Genomic DNA, 23,042 nt, shown 5'->3' with positions numbered 1-23,042 from the left:
AAAGGATTTTTGACTCTTCTGGCAGTTTCATTGATTTTACCTGCCTGTCTGGGAGCAGACTCAGCCCAAAGATTCAACTTTAACTTTGGGGAGGAAAATGGGTGGCCCAGCGAACTGGAAGCCAGGCCCAGAGCTGGGAGGTCTCTAGTTAAAATCTGGCCTCCGATGCTTCCCAGCTATGGGGCCCTGGACGGATCCCTTGAACCCCATAGCCTAGCCTTTACTACTCTACCTTCGGACAATAGACATTTAAATGGATAATTAAAAACAAACAAACAAGAAAAAACAACCCAAGGAACTTTGAAGAGACTAAAGGCTACATTCTAAGGCATTTCAGACTCCAATGGTTTATAAACATCTCTGTATTCTATTGCATTGTTTTGTTTAAGGTTTAACTTTGTGATTTTAAGTTCATATATTACTGGATTGAATATTATTCTGTGAACTGAAGGTTGATTGAATTTATTTTGAATGTACTGAGTTTTGAAATTCTGTTGTTTTTCCCCTATAACTGTGTTGAACAAATATTGTGAATAAGCCCATATATGAAAAAACAGCTTTTTTCTACTTTGCTGAGGATAGATGGACTCCAGAACTGGTTATAATTGTATTAACAACCTTTGGAATTTTAATGTGCTAAATACCTCAAATGATTTGATTTTAAGGGTTTTTAAATATGATTTTTGGAATTTTTTTTAACAATCTGGTTATTTTTGCCTGCCCCTACCACGAGGTAAGGCCCATTAGCTGAAGTGAAATGTATTTTATAAACCCCAACCTTCCCACATGTGAATGGAAGTTGGGCAGTTAATTTCAGGGCATTTGTACCCTTAAAGAGCCTCCAAAAGGAGCACCTTTATTTATGCTCTTTAGCTCACTATTTTACTTCTACCAGAATGATATATAGATTTCTTGATTATGTTCTAAACCCAAGATGAGTTTTACTTTGTTTAAAAAATATGTTTAAATACCAAGGTTGAAGGATTGCTATGTTTGTAAAAATTGTGACAAATGTCCATCAATTCATAGGTTTTAAAAATGTCATACAGCAACTTATGTGAAATATGAAAGTGTGTTTGTTTGCTATTGTAATTAATTGGGCTATTGAGAATTTTGGGGATTTTGATATCTACTACTGTATTTTTAAAGATGAAAAAAAATTGTTAACCTTGTTCAATTCATTTGCCTTCTACTCACAGTGATCATGGCCAGATACAAAGAGGAAATGGATCTCATTTTTTGTGAGAAAGCCTTGTATTTTATATTTTCTTAACTGACACAGAGTGTCAATGGTTATAAGCTATATTTTTGAATTTTTTAAAGCTCTTTTATTATTATATTTTTCTTACATGTGCAATATACTTTTTCAGTTTTTTAATTATTTTTTTCTCTCCTTTTTATATTTGAAGCACATGTCACCAGTATTAAGATCTTCTTTAACCCTTTGATTTTCAGTGCTACAAGTTTAAGATACATTTGCTAATGCATGCCCAAAAAAAAGCTTGTGACTATAAAAATGATGCCACTAATTATTTAAATAAATTATGGGACTTTGCTTAAAGATTCTGTCTGATTCCAGGACAAGATATACACAAAAGAGCCACTGCATAGTGCCAATAGAGCATAAGGTCAAAGAGACCAACCAATCCTGGTGAAATTGATTTCACTTTGAGCCTAGACAAAGAGGGCTTGAACGTGTTTGGGGTTCAAGGTTGCGGCTGTTTAACATGCGTTAAAAGCAGGTCTTCCTTGTTCCACATTCTACCAAGTACCTCAAACTTGGCTCCCGGAACCTTGGCTCCTACTTGGCTTCTATAATCTGGTCCCTTTTTCTGCCTCTCATAGTGTGGTAATTTTCTATAGTCCTGGCTACTGACTGGATAAATGCATCATTGCTTAGATCATTTTAATTGGGCCCTGATTCAAGGACCTGTTATAGATTTATTTTTCTTCTACTTGGAATTTTTACACATAAGACTTTGATAGTCTATATTTTCATCCAGAAATTTTTCTTTTCTTTTGGATTTTCTGGTGTCTTTTTAATATCTCTTGCCAATTGATTCATATACCTCATACCTCAGCCATGCATCCCTAACTGATTCTGAATCTTTCAATCACCCACAACACGGGGGAATGTAAAAAATATCATTATTTAAATTGCAAAGTTTAAATTCCTTTTGAGAAGAATTTTAGGTGAAGAAGATGCTACCTCTCTGAATCCAGAACTGAACTGTTGGAGAAGCCACCATGAAGAAGCCTCCAGACCACAAGTTGCACAAAATTGAACTTTGGGTGTGGTTGATTGAACATTTATTTGTATGTATACTTTTATGCCAAAGGGGACTGCCCCCTAATGGCTTTTTGTCAATGTGTTCAGAAATTATTGGTTTTATTCTTTTTTCTCTTATCCTCACACTATTGTAATCTTTTAAGTTTATTATGTTTTTATGATCCTTTTGGGGAAAAATTAATTTTTCCACAAATGATCACACGGGGGGATGTAAAAAATAGACTCGAATACAGGACTACAATCCCCATGAGCCTTTGCTCCACTTCCCCAGAATGCCTTGTAATCTCACCTGGGCCGAGATCGAGAAGATATTTAAGCAAAGGCTTTTGAAGGGCTCGGCTTTTTTTTGGACTTCTGTTTGGAGCAGAGGCGTCTCTTCCATGATGTGAGGTTATTTTGTCTAGGCCTCTGGCCTAGGCACATGTTTCTTACTTGTATATTCTTAATCTTTAACCTTTAATAAACCTCTAAAAAAATATATATTCCTTGCAGAGAGAAACTAATTTCTACCTGCCTCAGTCTCCCCCTCTCCCCTAAATTTTAATCTTTACAGGGAAGTCTGTGACCCATGTATGTGAAAGTGGGTGATTAATCAGAACCCACTGACTGCCCCCTGGGCAGTCCTAAGCAAAACTATAATTGGTCCACATAAAAGTAGAGGAAGGTACAGGAAGTGATGCAAAGAAGCATCTTTAAAAGTAGTTACAACTTCCTGTGAGTTCAGTTCTTCATGCTTCGGGAGTTCTGAGTTCAAGCTGGGACTTTCACCTTGGAGGAGCTATAGCTGAGGACTGCTTTTTATTAAGACTACCACATGGGTGAGTGAAAAAAGCTGACTCCCTTCCTTGGTTTGTTCTGAGAGGTACAAGCCTCCAGAGGGGGCCCTGATCTTGTGGCTAAAACCCTTCTTTAATTGACCCGTAGGCCCTCCGGCTGGGCTTCTGGTTCCCTGCCAGAGTAAAGCCAGGGCTTGAGCAAATAGTCTAGCTCATTAAGCTAGATTTCTTACTCTGCTCTCTTTCTTATTTTTCTATTCTCACTCTTTCTATATTTTATAAATAAATTGCTAAAAAATAATTTGGAATGAATTAATTCCTAGAGACCACACTCTGATAAATTTAGGCCAACCCTTTTGTTTTTACCCCTTACAGTAGTAGGTGCTGGTAATGGAATACTATTGTGCTAATAGAAATGATAAGCAAGATGATTTCAAAAAAAGCTGGAAAAATCTGTAGGAATTGATACAGAGCAATATAAGCACAACTGGGAGTTTACTGTACCCAAAAAGCAGCAATACTGGACAATGATTATCTGTGAAAACATGCTCCTCTCAGCAATGCAATGATCCAGGACAATCCTGAAAGCCTGGTGGGAAATGCTCTCCACCACCAGAGAAAGATCTGTTGGAGTTGTCTTTCTCATCAGCATATCTTTGGTTTTATTTTGGGGTTTTGATTAGGTATGCCTTTGCTCTTACAACCATGACCAATATGGAAATGTGTTGTGCATGACAATTTTTTTAAAATGGGGAAAAAAATAAGGAAGGAGAGAAAACAGTGATAAAACTTATCTAGAGGAACTATCTAGAAACTTAAGATAAATAGTAAAAAGAAGTGACCTGGAAAAGGGCCATACCAAGTTAAATGGCACTGGTTAAAAATATGCTCAAGGGAAGCAAACAAACAGAACAGTATAGTGTCTGAGGAAACCCAAAGACCCTAACACTGGGGAAAGGAAGGTCAAAACCACTTGGAAAAATAGAAAGCAGCCTGCTCTCATTCCCCCTCCTGGGAGGGCATTGCCATCACCTTACCTCAGAGCTCCTCCCCATTCCAGGCTATCCTCTCCTCAGCTGCTTAAATCACCCCTTAGTCAATAAACTTCAGCAGTTTCCACTTAACTCTAGGATCAGGCAGAGAACCCTTTGCATGGCAGTTAAAGCCCTTCCTTCCCAGTTCTCATACATCTCCATGAACTCTATGATCTAGTGACAGGGACTTTGCTGCTCCTCATATCAGATGATCCATCCATCCCAATTCTGATTGTCTCCCTCCTTCTGTCCATCTCCTCTCAGTTTCCTTTAAGTCTTAGGGAAAACAGTGGCTTCTGCAAGAGCCTTGCTTTATCTCTGGGCTAATCCCCAGCTTGTCCCATAGAGGATAAGCTCCCTGTCTTCCCCTATTCCATCAGTGGAGCAGGGCCATATTCTGCCTTTCTTTGGATCCCTAGCATTCAGCACAGAGCAGGCACTTAATAAATGCATGCTGACTTAGTATGAGTGGACAGAAATCAAATCTAGATTAACCTCTTATACCACAGACCAAATGAAGATATAACAGACAAAAAAAAATCACATCTCAAACAAATTAGAAAAGCAAAAAACCAGATCACTTTACTTTTCTAGGCCTCAGCTTCTTCATCTGTAAATTGAGGGGATTCCACTAGATGGCCACTGAGGTCCCTGCAATATAGCTATCACCTGTAACTTTAAACAAGCCATTCTCCAGGCCAGAATGCTCCTCCCTTTATCTCCCTCCTCCTGAGACCTCCCAAATCCCTTCAAGGCTGTCAGAAGAGAACCACTTCTTACATGGCCCTGCACCACTTCCCAAAGCAAAAATGATTACCTACTCATTAGTACTTTGTGTCCACATGATGGTTGCCCCCCAAGAGAAAAGAAGCTTTCTGAGGACCTCCTACATCATTCCTTTCCATACTCCATGGTCCAAGCAAACTGGTGGTCTTGTTACATACAGGTCCCTCCACCTCCATTCCTTTTTGTCCTCCAGGCCTGTAAGGTTCTTCCCTTTTACCTCCCACCTATTAGGATCCTTGACATGCTTAGCTGTTCCCTAACTGATCAATGGTCAGAGGATATGAAAAGGCAGTTTTCAAATGAAGTCATTAAAGTTATCTACAATTTTGTGAAAAAATGTTTGAAATCATTAGTAATTGGAGAAAATACAAATTAAAACCACTCTGAGGTACTGCTTCACACCCACCAGACTGGAAAAGTAGACAAAAAATTGGAAATGCCACGATGAATGCTGAAGAGGATGAGAGAAACTAGGGACACTAATGCGCTGTTGATGCTGTTATGAACTGATTCAACTATTCTAGAGAACAGCCGGAATCATGCCCAAAGGGTCATAAAACTGTGCAGACCCTTTAATCCAGCAGTACCACTATGAGGTTAGTAACCCAGAGATCCAAGATAGAGGAAAAGAACTCATGTACAAAAATACTCTTTTGTGGTGGCAAAGAATTTGAAACTAAGGGAATGTCTATTAATTGGGGAATGGCTGAACAAGTTGTGGTATATGATTGTGAAGGAAGACAATTGTGCTCTAACAAAACAGAAGTCAAATGATTCCAAAGAAACTAGAAAGACTTAGATGAACTGACACAAAGTAAAGTGAGCAAAAACAGGAGAACATTATACACAGTAATAGCAATATTGTAAGATGATCAACTTGGAAAAAACTTAATCATTTTGATCGATATTATGATCCCCATTCTGACTCCAAAGGACTCAGGATGAAAAATGCTATCCATCTCCAGAGAGAGAGGCAGACTGGAGTGTATTCACCCCTCCCCCCTTTTTTTGGTCTTTTTTGAGGGGTGAAGAGACACAGTTAATAAGGAAACCGTTTTTGCATGCCCATACATGTATAACAGGTATCAATATTTCTTGCTTTTTCGATGGATCAGAGAGAGGATGTGAAGGCAAGAAGAGAATGTGAAAAAGGAAAAAGTATAAACTTCTCTTACTTTAAGACTCTTATAAAAAGCCTTTCCTGATCTTATGCCAATTCATACTTGGACTAATAACATTATCACCCTCAGCCTCCTCTCCCCTCAACTGGAGGGTGGAATACCAAACTCCTCCCAAAGCCTTCCTTTACACAGGGAATACCCTGAATTTAGTGCATTCCACTCTGCATCAGCTACCCTAAGTGGTTTCCACTCCATCAAACTAGATGCCCTTGTTCTGGGTACCTAGGGTATTGCTTTGTGGCCCCCTCCACATCCTCACTTCCTGCCTCCTTTCATATATCGTCTCCCCATTAGATTGTAAGCTCTTGAAGGCAAAAGCTGTTTTTCTTTTTATTAATTGTTTCCCCATGGGCTTAGCACAGTGCTATCAAAGGCCTTTAATAAATGTCTATTGGATTGTATCCTGCTAACAGCTGGCTAGTGCTTCTCTTTCCAAGGGGCTTTTATGGGTTCCGCCTCATCCTCTGGTAGACACAAACTATCTATGTCCCTTGATAGAATGGGATACGCTGGAGGCATCCCCCAGGGCCTGGCACGATGCAGGGGCTTCCCAAAGGAACTACTTCATGTGTCTTTATATGCCCACCACTCAACATTATCAAGCCCAAGGGTATTCCATGAATGACTGCGACCTTTTATTCAGATCAGAATATTTTCAATGGATTCCATTTATTGTCTACATTACCAATAAAAAGTCCTCAGGCTTCAGATCGACACCTCTCCTATCTTCTCTGGGTTCTGCTATTTGCCCGACTACTCCTCCTCCTTAGTGTCTCTCCCTGGGTCATCACCCAGGTTTTGTTCCTAACCCATGGGTCTATTCTGAGGCTCTGCCCTAGACCTTCTTTACTTTTCCCTTTACATTCTCTCTCTGCTGAAAGCTGAGTCATCTCTGCCCAGACGACTATTCCCAGACTGCCATCTTAGGTGTGCTCTCCTATCATCACAGTGCATTTCCCTTTTCTTTTCTGGAAACTGAAATCCAATCTCAATTCCCCATAGCTCTGGAATACTCTTATGCCATAAGGGATGATGATTTGGAAGATTTCTATATGAACTGGAAGAACCTCCATGAACTGATGCAGAGTGAAATAAGCAAAACCAGGAGAACATTGTACACAGAAAGTGAAACATTGTAGAAGTTTACTTTACTATTAGTAGCAATGCATTAATAATCCAGGACAATAATTCAGGAGATGGACTTATGGGAAAGAACACTATCCACATTGAGAGAAAGAACTATGGGAGCAGAAATGCAAAAGAAAAACATAGGACTTATCGCTTGTTTATATGGATATATGAATTGAGGTTTGGGCTTTAAAAGATCATTCTATAGCAAAAATGAATAATATGGAAATAGGTATCGAGCGATAACATTTGTACAACCCAGTGGAATTGCTTGTCGAATGGGGGAGGGGGGAAAGGAAATGAATCATGTAAACATGGCAAAATATTGAAAAATATGGATAATTTTAATTTTATTCCCATAGCTACACTCAGCATCCCTGACCATAACCCTCCCGGCCATCATTACTGTTTCTGTTGTCTTCTCCTATTAAGATGGAAGCTCCTTGAAAGCAGAGATTGTCTTGTCTTTTGAATACAACCTCAAAGTCATCCTTAACTTCTCTAATACACAGCTCTCATCACTCCACCTGGATTCCTGCCGTGGCCTAATTCTAACTGCTCTCCCTGCCTCAAGTCTCTTCCCTCTCCCCATCATCTTCATCATCATCCCCAGGCCCCACCAGAGCTCATTCCCCTTCCGATAAATCTCTGATTTAGCTAGAGCCCCTATGTTTGGCACTGAAAGCCTGCTAGGTCACTGCACCTGTGGAATCATATATGACTCCCCTTCCAGCACTCCTACTCTTCGCCCAAGACACACAATGGACTCCCTAGTTTTAGGCCCAGTGCCAATTCTTACAGGATGCCTTTCCGGATTCCCCCTCCACATAGTTTTTTTCTTCATTTTGTATCTACACTGTAGCCCAGGAGCTAGCATGCAGTAGGTATTTAATGACTGTATGTTGTAAAGTTGGGTAACTACAGAAGGTATACAGACCAGAATACAGTCAGCAATGGGCACTAATAATGCCTACTAAAAGGAAACACTGATTTTATAAAAGGCCAATTATTGGACTGACCCCTGGCTTCTGTCAAAAGTCTGTTTCAATGCCACATTCTGTGGGAGGCCTGACTTTCCCCGTCCCTCTCAGGGTGAGGGCCTTCTTTCTGTGACTGTCTCCCCCATTAGACTGGAAGCTCTGGGAGGGCAGAGACTGCTTTTGCCTCAGACCTTAGCACCAGTGCCTGACACAGAAAAAGCCCTGACTCTGCTAAGTTATAGGACACAGACAGTGAAGACCATTTCTCCTGCCTCACTCAAGACAGACCTGCTTTGTATTAATGCATAATAGAATGACTAATGAGAAGTCTGAAGCGTTTACCTGAGTTCAGAGAGTTCTGGAAATGCATCAGGGATCTCGGGCATTTTATAACCACACCCATCTTGGCCTGTCTAAAAAAGAGGTTACAGTGCCATTAAAGACAATCTGGACTGCTAAGGGCTTTACAGGGCTTTACTGTGAGCTCAATGCAGCTGAGGAAGTCTCCAGGTGTAACGACTTTTCGTGCCCCTGGACCCAGGCTTCCAACGCCGAGAGAGTGGGACTGTCTCTGTGCATCGACTTTCCCACTTAAATCTTTTCACGCACAAAGACAATCGTCATCCTCGGCTTCCGAGAGACTCCTACCACCACCAAAGACAATCTGGCTTAGAAAGGCTGACACTGAAACCTGAGGGGCTTTTTTGGCACCTGCTAAAAGATTTAACAACTGGTGCTGACCCAGTGCTTTAGGATTGATGAACCTTAAGTCCAATGGTCAAAAGTTCCAAGCCTTCTCAGACATAGCTTCTTTTGTGGAATGGTGGATCTCACTTTATATCGGCCCTTGGCCACAGATTCTGGAGCAGTAGAGCCTAGCATGCTGCAGCTTCACTCAAGGGGCACATAAGTGAATGTAAGACTTCTTCTCCTGGGCCCAGCTTTGTTTGTTTGTTTGTTTTTCATTCTGGCTTTTCCTATCTCTACTTTCAGAAACCTCACAACAATCAGTGATTTTTAAAAATCCCAGTCACTATATGGTTGGGGGAGAACTTCCAAACCAACGGGAATTCTACGTATCTTCAATGGACAAGTCAGGATACTGGAGAAACATGGTAGTCAGAGATACCTACCAGCATTGGAGCATCTGTGGTGGGAACAGGCAATGGCAGATTGGAGAGGAAACCAAAGGAAGGAGCAGCAGGTTTGGGTGTGGAATAACTTGAGGCTGAAGAAACAGTGTCAGCAACTGGAACAGAAGCCATAGATCTGTTTGCTTCTTGTGGAGGATATGAGGGAAGAAATGGAAAACCCTGAGCAGCATAAGGAGGCATTCCTGCTGGGCTACTGTACAGGCTGGAGGGAAACCAAGACCAAGAATGAGGTTAGAATTTAGAGATAAATTGATCCGGCCATTCCTTAAAATTCTTATTTCTGGACTCCATCAAAATGACATCAAATAAGATGGTAGATTCTCAAGAGACATTCTAGCTAAGGATAAAGTAGCAAAACCATCCAAGAGAGACAGCCACAGATGATAATATACAATATGTAGCTTTTAGGCCAGAAAAATGAAACAACTCAATCTCTTGATAACTCGATGTTCTAAATAGGCACAAAGTGGACTAATTGCACACTAAAAAATATGATTCTCTGAAGATGAATATTACTTTGTGATCAAGGCAGGGAGCCAACTCTGAGGTTCTACTAGCAACTTCCCTCTGCCTTATTGTGGATGTTATTTCCCTATCCAACAAAAGACCTTGAACAAACAGACTGCATCATTCTAACATCCTAATTCACAGAGAAGAGAAATGGCCTGAGGACCAGTCTTCTTTCATCACTCCCTCACTGATGAAAGCTGGCCAGGTGGTCCAGTAGTTAAAAGTACCAGACCTGGAGTCAGGAAGATCCGACTTCAAATCCAATCTCAGATACTAGCTTTAAAGCCTCAGTTTCATCATCTGTAAAGTGTGGATCATAATAACACCAACTTCCAAAGATGTTATAAGGATCTAATAAGATAGTATTTTTAAGTTGTAAGGGGAAAGGACCTACTTGAACAAAAATATTTATAGCAGTTTTTTTTTTTTATGGTGGAATTGGAAACTATGGGGATGCCCATCAACTGGGAAATGGTCAAACAAGTTATGATATATGATTGTGAGAGAATATCACTGTGCTAAAAGAAATGATGAGCAATTCAGAAAAACCTGGAAAGACCTATATGAACTGACTCAGAAGGAAGTAAGGAGAACCAGAAAAATATACATTGTAACAATATTATATGAAGAGCAACTGTGAATTAGCTATTATCAGCAATATGAGGATTCAAGACAATCCCAAAGGATTTATGATGAAAAATGCTATCCATTTCCAGAGACATAATTGGTGGAATCTGAACATAGACTGAAGCAGAACATTCACTTTCTTTCTTCTTTTGGCTTACTAGTCTCAGTTATGGGGGAAAGGAGGGAGAGGTAGAATACGGAATGCACAATGTTAGAAAACAAAAGTGAAAAATTGAATTGGGAAAAAAACACATTAGAAACAATACAAAAAATTTTGTGAGATGCTTAGCACAGTGCCTGGCACATAGGAACACTGTAAAAATGCTAATTATTACTACTACTACTACCTGTCCCTCTAGCTGGCAATGCCACTCTGACATTGTCTATTCTAAGAGCTTGCAAAGGCAGTCATTGATTCCAGAGATGTCATCTCTTTTTCTCCTTGAGCAGGGTTCTACATTTTTTTTCCAGGTTACATTTCCCACTTGGGAGACTGGTAAAACCTATGAACTCCTTTCTCATAATCTTTTTAAACAAATAAAACAAAGAATCAATTACCCTGAGATAAAGATAAATATATTTTTGGCATCAATATTTATAGATTCCAGGTTAAGAATCTCTCCTAGGAGAGAAAGTATGATATAGAGAAACAGATTTCTTGATATTCTTTAAAGATTTATTTTTATTTTCAATTCCACATTCTCTTCCTCCCACCTGCTGAGAGGAAATATAATATCCACTATACAAAGTCATGCAAAACATATTTGCACTATCAGTCATGTTCCAAAGAGGGAGAAAAAGGCAAGAAAAATAAAGGGGTGGGGAGGGGGGCAGCTGGGTAGCTCAGTGGATTGAGAGCCAGACCTAGAGATGGGAGGTCCTAGGTTCAAATCTGGCCTCAGCCACTTCCTAGCTGTGTGACCCTGGGCAAGTCACTTAACCCTCATTCCCTAGTCCTTACCACTCTTCTGCCTTGGAACCAATACACAGTATTGATTCCAAGATGGAAAGTAAGGGTTTTAAAAAAAAGGAAAGAAAAGAAAAAAGAAATAAGCAGGATGATTTCAGAAAAAGCAGAAAGATTTACAGGAACTGATGCAGAGTGAAAAAAGCATAACTGGGAGAACACTGTACACAGCAATAGCAATAGTGTACAATGAGCAACTGTAAAAGATTTAGCTACACTCAGCAACACAGTGATCCAGGCCTGGAGTTAATTGCTCTTTAAATGTCTGATAGAATGTTTGTAAATCTATCTGGTCTTCTTATGAGTTCATTTGCATTGTTCAATTTCTTTTTCTAAGATAAGGTTAATCTGGCCAATTTATGTTTTTGTAAATATTCGCCCATTTCACCTAGATTATGAGTTTATTGGATATTATTCCTGATACACAGGAAAACTTTAATATACACCTTTCATCCTATCATCTCCAACAGAAATAAATGTCATAAGGGCGGAAATATTTTTTATTTGCAATCCCAGTGCTAAGCACCATGCTCAAGTCATAAAAATCACTTAAAGGTTTGCTGATTAAATGACTGAAAAGGAATCATGGTCACTAACTGGAAATCAGCCAAACGGAATCTAAAGATTATGATAATAGCAAATCAGTGGGGCCCAGGTGGTCTTCTTCCTAGGACACCAACAACCTCTCTGCTGCTTAGCCAGTCCCCCTCACAGTCCCCCCCCCCCCCATTTCCATTCTTGCATCTAGTTTGACACCACTGGAGGTCAGCCACAAGTCTCAGTGACTTCAGCAGTGACCAAGTTCCCAAGTACGTCATTTAATTAATATTGGGGAACAGTACTGTTCCTCTGCTTGGATCTAGGAGAACATGTTTCCAAAGGCAACCATCCTGACTTGCTCCAGGTGTTGCACAGTTCCTCTGGGCCCTTGGCAGGGAGAAATCCCCCTAAAGGAAACTGTCTCTTCTAACTCCTTTACCCTGGGATTCAGCATGGACCTGGAATCCCACCCTCAAGGTAGAAAATATAATCCAAGGACCCTGACCCTCATTTGCTGCTTATTCCCTAGCAGGTTCAGGGCTGGACTAACCCTTGGGCACTCTGCCCTCCAGCCCTGGAATTCTTGAAACAGAAAAACCTCTGTTCCTGCAACCTCATTTTTTGACTGGACGGTTCCTCCCAGAATCTCTGATTAAGAAGGGCATCCGGGGCAGTTGGGTGGCTCAGTGGATTGAGCCAGGCCCAGAGATGGGAGGTCCTGGGTTCAAATTTAGCCTCAGACACTTCCTAGCTGTGTGACCCTGGGCAAGTTCCTTAACCCCCATTGCCTAGCCCTTACCACTCTTCTGCCTTGGAGCCAATACACAGTATTGATTCTAATATCAGCAGGATAATCTTTCTTTCTGCTTCTGTTTGTATCCCCAGTGCTTAGTACCAACAGCTGGCACATAGTAACGGCTTAATAAACTTTGCTAAGCAATGGCCAGACCTGAAGTGCCCAATGTATTTTTGCCTGCATTGAAAATATCTACTTAATCTGAATGCTTCAAGACCAAAAGTTTCAGGAAGAGAGGTTTTCCATGATTTTCTTCCTTACTGGGGTAGGTGCATATGGGAGGGAAGGTCTCTGGATGAAATGATATAGAAAAAAATGGGTTCACACCTGTTTTTTTAAAGAGTGATGCTTCTCTAACAGAATACAAAGATCCAGGACAATTCTGAGGGACTTACAATAAAGAATGCTATCCACCTCCAGAGAAAGAAAGAACTAGGAGAGAGAAAGAGTAGGAATGCAGATGAAAACATATGATTTTTCAAGTATTTATTTGGACAAATGTTTTGGTTTTAAAAAATTATTCACTTAAAAAAACAAATAATATGGAAATGTTTTGCATAATACAAAATTGAATTGCTTGCCAGCTCCAGGAAAGGGGAAAAGAAGAATGGAGGGAGACAATTTGGATCATATAATTTTGGAAAGCCTATGTGGAAATTTTTATTGAAATTAAAAAGTTAAATTAAAAAAAAACTTTTAAAAAATAGCTTTCTTATTAAAGTCAAACAGCCTCAACAACACCAAGAAAACCCTGCGCCCATCACCAAATTGCATCTGGAGTTTTGCTTTAATCGAAAAATTGGTTGAAAGAGGAAAAGCAATGATTCTCCTCCAGCAGGAGACTTAATTACCATGAAAATTATTTAAAAGATGAGGACTATTGGGATAGGATAAATACATTTCCAAATGCAGCGGAAAACCTGCCAAAACCCAAACTTGTTAGAGATAATAATAGACCTTTTTTTAATACTTACTATGAAAATGCTGAACTTGGAGCCAAAACTGGAGGATTCTTCCAAAACTCATCCAAGAGACTCTGAACAATCTTTCCAAGGTCTGAGTGCATTGTAAACTGAAAGATAAGTGTCATAATATTTTAGGGGATTTAGACAATATCTTTGAAAGATCATGCAGGGCTTACCCAAGTTCAGTCACCAAAATAGTGAAGTTCCCTCAGAGTTCAGATTATCCTTTAAGAACCTCATCTCCTTAGGGTGGGGATTTCCCTCATTGGCAAAGGACACAACTCTCTAGTAGTCTTCTAGAGCTGTGGTGGTCAGTCAAGAACATAACCCCTTTCCCCCTTATAAGCCTTGCCAGGCTAATCCTTGGACAGTCGGCCTCTATGACCACTCATACATCCAGGTTGGTAGACCCAGCCCACTCTTGTACTTTTGTGGCCCAGAAGAACACAGGTGACCCTGACTCTATCCACAGACAATGAGACACCAGAGAGGGCAACATGTTTGTCCTCTGACTCGTTTGGACAGAAATACAAGATGCAGGGTCAAAAGCAGTCATGATTGCTGACCACAACTCACAGATTGCTGCAGTTTAAAGTGGGTTTGTCAGCCAGTTGCTGGGAACTCAGATAAGTCATTAAGAGCTGGGCAGGTCCTAGACCATCCCACAAAAACCAATCAAAGAGCTAATCAACTATTTCTAGTAACTCAAAGGTAGATTCAATGATAAGGGAGATGTACCCTAGGCACAGTTCCTTAAGTTAGCTGTGCAGGAAGGTATATTAAAATTATGGTAGGGGACCACCTGATTCCAATCCTTCCAAGAAAAAAAGGGTCTCTCGGACCCAGAGGTGCAGAAGAAAGAATCACCTGCCACCATGGTACTGGTGAAAGGAAGACAGCAAAATGGAAATGAAACTTATACAAATGTTTGAGCATCACAGTAGAACTAAGACCCAACCAAAGCCTTCCAAAGCCCCAATTTCATAAATGCCACATTTTAAACACATTTCAGATTTATCACTATTTAACAGGACTTCCCTATTCATTTGGATTAACCAATCCCGTATACCTACATTGTTTACTAATGGACAGGTAACGTACACTCCATGTTTGTCCATTAAATGATGTCGTACTGGAGGGTAAACACTGATCACTGGTTTTTCCTGAGGAAACTGAGGAGGAAGCAAGCTAGGGGGGTGGAACAGAAGAAAAAGACATGGTAAGTCCTACATTCAACACACACACACAGCTCCTAGAGCTAATCAATGACAATACAGCTTGGCCTGCCACAGCTGGAAGAAAGTAAGGTTTAAGGGAGCAGTCAGAGCCCACTAGTTCCACTCTCCTTTCCCTGATGAGGAAACCAAAGCTTCCAGGTTAGTGACTTGCTCAAGGTCATACAGCTCATTGACAGCACTTTCCATTGCCAGGCATTGCTCTGGGAACAGCAGCACACAAGCACTTCTGCTATTTGCCAAAGGGTTTTACTAATATATTTCAATGTACCAAAAAAACAAAAATATGTGGGAAAGGTTAAGTTTTGGCCAAACTGACCCTCATTAATTGGATTACTTGAAAGACCTAAATCGAAAGTCCAAGCTAAAGAATGGCACTTTGTAGGCACAAAAGTGGAGGAGAATGCAGGGCAGGCTTTGACTCCTTTCTTTGTTTGGGGTAATGTTTTGCTCCCTGTTTTGTATGGCTATTAAACCTACCAATAAATAGTTTAAGAGGTCTGTGGTTTTGTCTTCAAATATGGGTAAAATTGTCAATCCCATCTGATTCAGCAGTGAATGTCAACTCAGTCAACTGTAGGACTAACAGCCTTGGCCAAGAGTTTGGGAACTTTTTTTTTTTAATTTAATTTGATAACTGAGGGGTAGCTAGGTAGCCCAGTGGATATAGCACCAGGCCTGGAGTTGGGAGATCCTGGGTTCACATCTGATTTCAAATACTTCCTAGCTATGTGACCTTGGGCAAGTCACTTAACCTTATTTGCTGCCCAACCCTTTGTCCTTCTGTCTTTTGAGTTGTTACTAAGACAGAAAGAGTTTAAAGAAAAAAAACTGGTAACTATTTCAATTGAATTGCTGTTTCCTTGGAAACCCTATGTGCTTATTGTAGGCATTTACAAACATGATTCTGAAACAGGGCCCCTGGGCTCCTTTACTCAGTGAAGGCTAAAAGCCCTTGCTTTAAGCCAGCCTTCCTCTTGGTCATCTATGACTGCAGGTAAATGAAGGGAATCGTGAAGTCCAAGGAGATGGGCTCACCTACCTCTTTGTGCCCTAAACACATAGGAAATACCGGCAAGGTACAGGCCCAACCACCATGCATCCACTGAGGTCAAACGACTCCTAATAGTCTTTTTGAAGCTTACTAGAAGGATTTCCCAGACAGCAAGAAGTAAAAATTGAAGTCCCATGTATCTCTCAAGGCAACCAGCTCTGATGGGGGGATGGGGGAGGGCATGCCCCACTTTGCCCTCCTCTAGTCTCAAGGTGAGGGCACAAAAGCGAGACAGCCTCACCAGCCATAAAATGAGAGGGCTGGACCCAGGACATCTGGCTTTCCATTCCAGGACACACATCCAGAATCCCATTGATTACGATCTGCATTCCCTCCATCCTTCCGATGGCTTTCTTGGAAAAGGCCAGCTTTCCAACACAACAAGCAGCCACAATTCCAGAGATCTCAGGATGAAGCAGGATGCCCATTGCCTAATGGAGAAATGATGGGCACAGAGGCCAGCTGGAGACATGGTTGATTTTGGGACGTGGTTAATGGGGGAATTATTGCTCAGCTAAAGGCCCCATGCTTCCAGCTTTCTACTGGCCATTCCTACATGGTTGACTTGCCAACCCCTCAAACTGAATACAGTGAAAACTGAACTTTTCCTCTTCTTTCCCAACACTTGCCTGTCTGTTGGCCTCTGCCCTGTTAAGGATGTGCACATCATGACATCACTTCATCTCTACCCTTTCTGGAGCTATCAGGCCTCATGCTTCTACTCCTTCTGACACTGCTGATCACACTCTCCTCCTCTGCTGGCTCATCTTCCAATCACCCCCTCTACTTGGGGGTCTTCCCTAAGGCTCTTAGCTCCCTTAGGTTTGACCAGCACCCCTATGCAGAGGACTTCCACACATATCCAGCCCCACTCTCTCCCCTAAGCTTCAGTCTTGCATCCCCACATACCTACTGAACCTTTCAAACTGGATGTCCTGGAAACATCATCAATCCAATGGGCCTTAAATTCTCCAACCTACCCCACCCTTTCTCGTAACTGAGGATACCACTAGGCTTCAACCTCCAGAGTTCTAACCTAGGCATTATCTTAGACTTCTCCCACTTCCTTCTCCCCAGATTTAATCAGTTGCCAAATCCTGGAGCTTCCACCTTTACAATATCTCTTGCAACAGACCCTTTTTTCCCCTTGCACAGAGACCCCTCTAGTTTAAGCCCAGGGCAGTTCTCACCAGCATCATGGCAATAGCCTCCTCCTTGGTCCCTCCCTGTCCAAATCTGTCCTCCGAAATGCTTTCCTTAAGCCCAAATCTGACCAGCTAACTTCTCTACTCAGCCAAATTCCTAGTTCCAAATTCCACAAGACATTTCCTGTTCCTCCCCCACTGCTTATGCCCTTGCTCCCATTGTGCCTTGTGTTTCAACCATACAGTATGTGTTTGTAGGTGTTCTATTTCCATCTATACCAATGATGGAGAACCTTTTAGAGCCTGAGTGCCCAAGCTACAACCCTAATACCACAAGTAAGCCTCGCCCTTACCCCAGACAGGGGAGAGAGGAAGTGTTCCCACTGGGCTGCTGGACAGAAGGGCAGGTGATGGGAGAAATGTGCTCAGGTGTGGTGGAGAGGGGGAAGGGAGCAGCCCCCTCCAGCACAGGTGCCATAGGTTCACCAACATTCTGTGTATAATTGACTATGTCTAGGCTGTCTCCATTAAAAAGTAACCCTTGGGCCTATAGTTGTTGTTGATGGACTAACAGAAAGAGAAGAGGAAATAGGAACCGGATGCCAGGCCCTGTTGATTCTTTCTCTAAAGTCTCTATCAGCCTTTCTGCTCACAATGCCACCACCTGGAGGAGGCTCTCATTCAAACCAACCACTCTGCTCCTCTTCCCTCTCCACCTTTTCTATTCATCCTTCCTACAGAGGCTAAAGTCATCTTCCAGATACATACCTCTGATCAAAGACCTCCAGGGGCTCCCTACCTCCTACATGATAAAAAAACAAAACAAAACAAAAACACCAATATTTTTTGCTCTCTGAAGGGCCTCTGTCAGGGCCCAACCTAAGCCTCCACGTACAGTGCCAGGCAAACTGAGACATTCCTCAGTTCTTAGCTGTGGCCTTTCTTCCTCCCAGCATGCACCTGACAAGTTTGGCCTTAATGTCTACAGAACTCTCTGACATCTCAGAATACTGATGCTGTCTCTTCAAATCCCAAGTCTTCCCTGACTCCTTTTCTGCAATTGTTTATTTCTTGTCTGATCTTTCTTGTATATAAGGAGTGCATACTAATTTTTAGATCCATGATCTGTGGACATCTGATTCTTTTGCAAAATCACAAAGCTCCTGAGGGCAGGAGCCGGGCCTCTTGGCAGCTACATTCTGAGGCTCATTTGTGATTTCATCATCTTAGGGGAAATTCTTTCACCAGGATTAATCACAAGGTCCTAGGGAGCTAACAGTGGTCCCGAAGTTACCAAATGTTAGGATCTGGTGCCAGAAACTGGGCTTTTAGCTGGGACTTGACGGTAAGCATTTAATAAGTTTTTTACATTCAATTTTAAAACAAGGTAAGTCTAAGTACATGGGAGATAGCATGGTAGACAGGACCAAAGGCTGCTTCCTAAAGTTAGGAAGACCAAAGTTCAAATCTGTCAATCAATAAGCATTTATTACATATCTACTACGTGCCAGGCACTATGTTAAAAACTAGGGATACAGAAAGTGGACAAAGACAGTGCTCAAGGAGCTCACAATCTAATGGGGAAGACAACATGCAAACAAATATGCACAAACAAACTAGAGATGGGGAAAACAGGAAATAATTAGGAGGGGGAAGGCTCTAGAATCAGAAGGAACTGGGGAAGACTTCTTGAAGAAGGCTGGATTTTAGCTGGGACTTGAAGGAAACCAAGAGGCAGAGATGAGGGGGGAGAGCATAGGAGTCAGCCCATGTGTACCTGGATCTGAAAGAATGAGGATCTTGTTGGTGTAAGAGGCAGGAGGCCAGTGTCACTGGATCAAAGAATGTGTCAGGGAGAAAAGGGTAAAGAGATTGGAAAGGGAGGAGGGGCTTAGTGAACAAGGCATTTTATATTTGATCATGGAGGTGAAAGGGAGCCACTGAGTTTACTGAGTAAAGAGTGATGTCTTTGGATCTATGTTTTATGAAAATCACTTTGGTGGCTGAACAGAGGATGGATTGGAGAGGAGAAAACACCTTCCCAGCAGCTACTTCAATAGGAGTGATAAGGACCTGCTTTTGGGGGTGGGGAGGAAGAATGTCAGAAGAGAAAAGGGAGTATCCAGGTGAGCTTGATGGGCCTTGGCAATGGTTTAGATCTAAGGGGGGTGGGGGGGGATTCAGGCTGACTCCTGAGTTGAGAGCCTAAAAGTCTGGGAGTGGGGAGCTGTTTTGAACAATAACAGGGAAGGTAAAAGGGAGTGGAGGGGGTCGGGTCTTAGGGGGAAAGAGAATAATATGTTGGATGTGCTGAGCTTAAGACAGCTACTGGACATTCAGTCAGCTGTCTGAAAGGCAGTTGGAGACATGAGAGTCAATGAGATACCCAAGTGAAGCAGTCTAGAGAAGAGGGCCCACAACAGAGCCCTGAGAAATCCACAGTAAGCAGGCATATCCTGGAAGAAGATCCAGCAAAGGAGACAGAAAAGGAGTGGTCAGAGAGGTAGGGGAGAACCAGGAGTGTCCTAAAAGGACAAAAGAGAAGAGAGCATCAAGGAGGAGAGGGTGATCCACAGCATCAAAGATTGCAGAAAGACAAGACCAATGGATTTGGCAACTAAGAGATCATTGGTTGCTTTTGAGAAAGCAGTTTCAATGGAATGAAAGCAGATTGTAAGGGCCTGAGAAGAGAGTGAGGAGAGAAAGGGAAAGCACCTATTGGAGACTTCTCAAGGAGTTGAAATCTCTTACCAGCTATATGACCAAGGACAAGTAACAATCTTTGGACTACATTTCCTCATCTGTAAATTGGGGGCAATTCCTGTAGCACCTACCCCACAAGTCTTTTTGTGTTTCAAACAAACTCATCTAAAACATTGGACCTATAAATGTCAGCAACATCCACCCCCCACCCCCCACCCCCAATACTCAATGTTAGCAGAAATCACCACTTAAGAGGAAAGGAAAATCAAGTAGGAACTCTAATGGATTACTTACATATTAATGTTAATTGTGAGGTTGTTTACTGTGAAGGGTAATCTGTACTCCACATCCTTCTGGATCTCAGCTATACTGTTGAAGAAAAGCCAGAAAAACATCATTAATGCTGGAAAGAAGCAAAATCCATGAGGTTTGGCCAAGCTACTTGGCTCTGAAATCATTCTATTATCAACTAGCTTCAAGACTGGTTATAAGAATCAAATGAAAAACTGACTGTCCACAACTTTGATAACAGTCTAGGAAAGAACAACCCAGTCCAGTTATCCAAGTTATACCTTTCCTTTAACCATTTCCTAATCTTGTCTGTCAAAAGAGGCAATTGGTACTTCAGGGTAGAGTCTCCTCTTGATGAAGCCCAGCAGATCTTTGGGGACATGATACCTTCTTCTTAGTCACTAACTTGTTTGACTTAATATGCTCTAGAATTTCCCCAGGAATTTGAATCAAGCTCACTGGCCTAGGGTTTGAAAGAAGGGTCTTCTATATGTTCTTCTCTACCCTGCAGGCCCTCTCCCATTGCTCATGTTTCCTAAAGGTTTTTAACAGTGGTGCAAGAGTCAAATGTGTCAACATGAACAATCTGCCAATCTCCAAAATCCCCATTTTCCTTCAAGACTCAACAAAAGTACCTTGTGTTCCTCGTGTGAGGGCATGGAAAGTAAGCAGACATATATCTGCATGTCCTGTACTTCCTGACAAGGTAAGCACTGAACACATTTGGCTTCTGTCTTTCATCAGTTACCACCATCTCATTCCTTTCATCTTTTAGCCTCCTCTTCTCACCACAGCTAAACACAAATCCTTGTGGCCATTCCTGCTTGGTCTCCCTCTCCATCCACTTTCACATTCTAGATCACCTGTCTATGTTCAGAACAGCATGCCACATATCCATTCACCACCAGCTCGTTTCCATCTTTTTTGTCATCTAACCATCTCATCTGGTTGGTGTGTTCTCTGGGCATCCATACTGGTCCTCTCTGACCATTGCCCTTTTCCTTCCTCACTGTCTTCTTCAGCCTAAGACCCAAGTCTTGGTTGTATCCCAACCCTCTGATGGTTCCTTCACAGATTTTTAGTTCAAGGGATCCTGCCTATTGTCCCTCTGCATACTCTGAAACTCCCAAATCTTGGGTGAGCATCAAGCAGGTGAATATCAGGTAGGAGAGCCTGAAGGACTAGAGGATTCGAGCAGATGATTGTCTAGGCAGCCAGTCAGAGAAGAGCACAGGGAAGGTCAAGCTGTCATCAAGACAGAAGAAAGCTCAATGGCAAATGGCATCAATTTTCTCAATTGAGTCTGGGTCAAGGACCTCCTCTGAGAGATCTGGGACCTCTGAGAGGTCTGGGATGGAAACCTTGAAGAGAGAAGAGGCTTGGAGCAGTCACCGTGGGCAAATACTAGATAATGTAAATCTGAATGGAAAGGATCCAAGTGGCAGTTACTGGTTTTCTTTTACTGGTTTTCCTGTTTATACATTAAGAGTAGAACTTTGAGGGCAGGAATATTTTTACCCATTTCCTTGGTGTTTAGGGGTGGGGAGTTACATGAAAAAAATTCTTAGACACTCATTGACCATGAGTGTCCCTACTAATGCTCTGTCCTAGTTTCTCTTTTCTTTTCCCTCTGTAAAAGCTCAGCCTACCCTAGATGTTCCTTTGAGCATCAATACCCTTTCAACAACTAACTTCTGAACCTCCCCCATTCTCCTCACCTTACAAGGTGCTCCCAGAAGCCCAGGCACTAGGACCAGGAGGTTCACTGCCCAAACCAAGGCATCATTTCCATTTTGACAATATCCCCGTGTAAAACTTCTTCTTTTCAACTTATAGACACAATCCTAGTTCAGCACCTGCCTCTGCTTTGTCTCCCCTGGGAGAGTCCAAGGACATTCTGAGTAGGTTCCAGAGTGTTTTCTTGTATTTGCACTCCTAACATTTGGCACACAATCAGTGCTTAATGAAAGGTGGCTCCCCTCCCTCTTAGATCCCTCTCCTCACCAACCTCTCAGCTGTCAAAACTATTTTATCCATTGTAGGTCTAATCATGTCACTCCATCCCTCAATAAACTCCAGTGGCTCCCTATTGCCTCGAGGATAAAATGTAAAAACTTGGGGGGGAGGGGGCAAGAGGCCCCCTCCTGTTCTTCTCTTCCACATACTCCACAATACAAACACACTGTTCCACACACTTTTTATTCTGTGTCTCCTCCTCCATGCCTTTGTACTCTAGCCCCTCATTCCTAGCATGGTCTCCCTTCTCACATCCATCAGTCTCCACGGCAGCTAGGTAGCTCAGTGAATTGAAAGCCAGGCCTAGAGACTGGAGGTCCTAGATTCAAATCTGGCTTCAGACACTTCCTACTTGTGTGACCCTGGGCAAGTCACTTGACCGCCATTGCCTACCTAGCCCTTACCACTCTTCTGCCTTGGAACCAATACATAATATTGATTCTAATATGGAAGGTAAGGGTTTAAAAAAAAAGAATCAAGTGCAAAATGTCCCTTGTGCAGAAGGCCTTTGTTGGTCCCCTCTCTAGATCACACATGTTCCTAATTATTTTCATGTTACATTCATGCTTCCCCAACAGATTGTAGGGGCTCTTTTCCCTTTACTGTGTATTTCTGGTATTTAGCTCTGGGTCTATTTACTGAGCTTACTGAGCACATGGCGACAGCTCAGAGAACAATGATGACTGATAAGGGTGTCATAGCTGATATAACATAAGAGACTTTTAAAAGTTCCTTCTTAAAAGAAATATGTCATATGGGGGGAGGGGGAGAGGAAAAGAAAATGATCTATATCTTTAATGAATAATGCTTGGAAATGATCAAATAAAATATAATTAAATAATAAAAAAAAAGAAATATGTCAAA

At 41.8% G+C, this 23,042-nt stretch overlaps 1 protein-coding gene across 2 annotated transcripts in view; it reads right to left on the bottom strand.

Moving 5' to 3' along the window:
* Positions 1-23,042, bottom strand: part of VPS37A (VPS37A subunit of ESCRT-I) — a 35,993-nt gene that overhangs the window by 9,885 nt on the left and 3,066 nt on the right. For both annotated transcript variants that reach the window (XM_001373752.4, XM_007495621.3), the window contains exons 2-6: positions 20,166-20,240; positions 14,808-14,922; positions 13,744-13,841; positions 9,309-9,531; positions 8,518-8,588 (exon numbers count right to left, since the gene is read on the bottom strand). In XM_001373752.4, coding sequence (XP_001373789.1) covers positions 8,518-8,588; positions 9,309-9,531; positions 13,744-13,841; positions 14,808-14,922; positions 20,166-20,240 — 582 coding nt within the window. The remainder of the gene's footprint in view (positions 1-8,517; positions 8,589-9,308; positions 9,532-13,743; positions 13,842-14,807; positions 14,923-20,165; positions 20,241-23,042) is intronic.

The sequence above is a fragment of the Monodelphis domestica genome, chromosome 6 (assembly GCF_027887165.1).
Source record: "Monodelphis domestica isolate mMonDom1 chromosome 6, mMonDom1.pri, whole genome shotgun sequence".
NCBI lineage: Eukaryota > Metazoa > Chordata > Mammalia > Didelphimorphia > Didelphidae > Monodelphis > Monodelphis domestica.
This window is presented reverse-complemented; position numbering and strand designations above follow the sequence as displayed.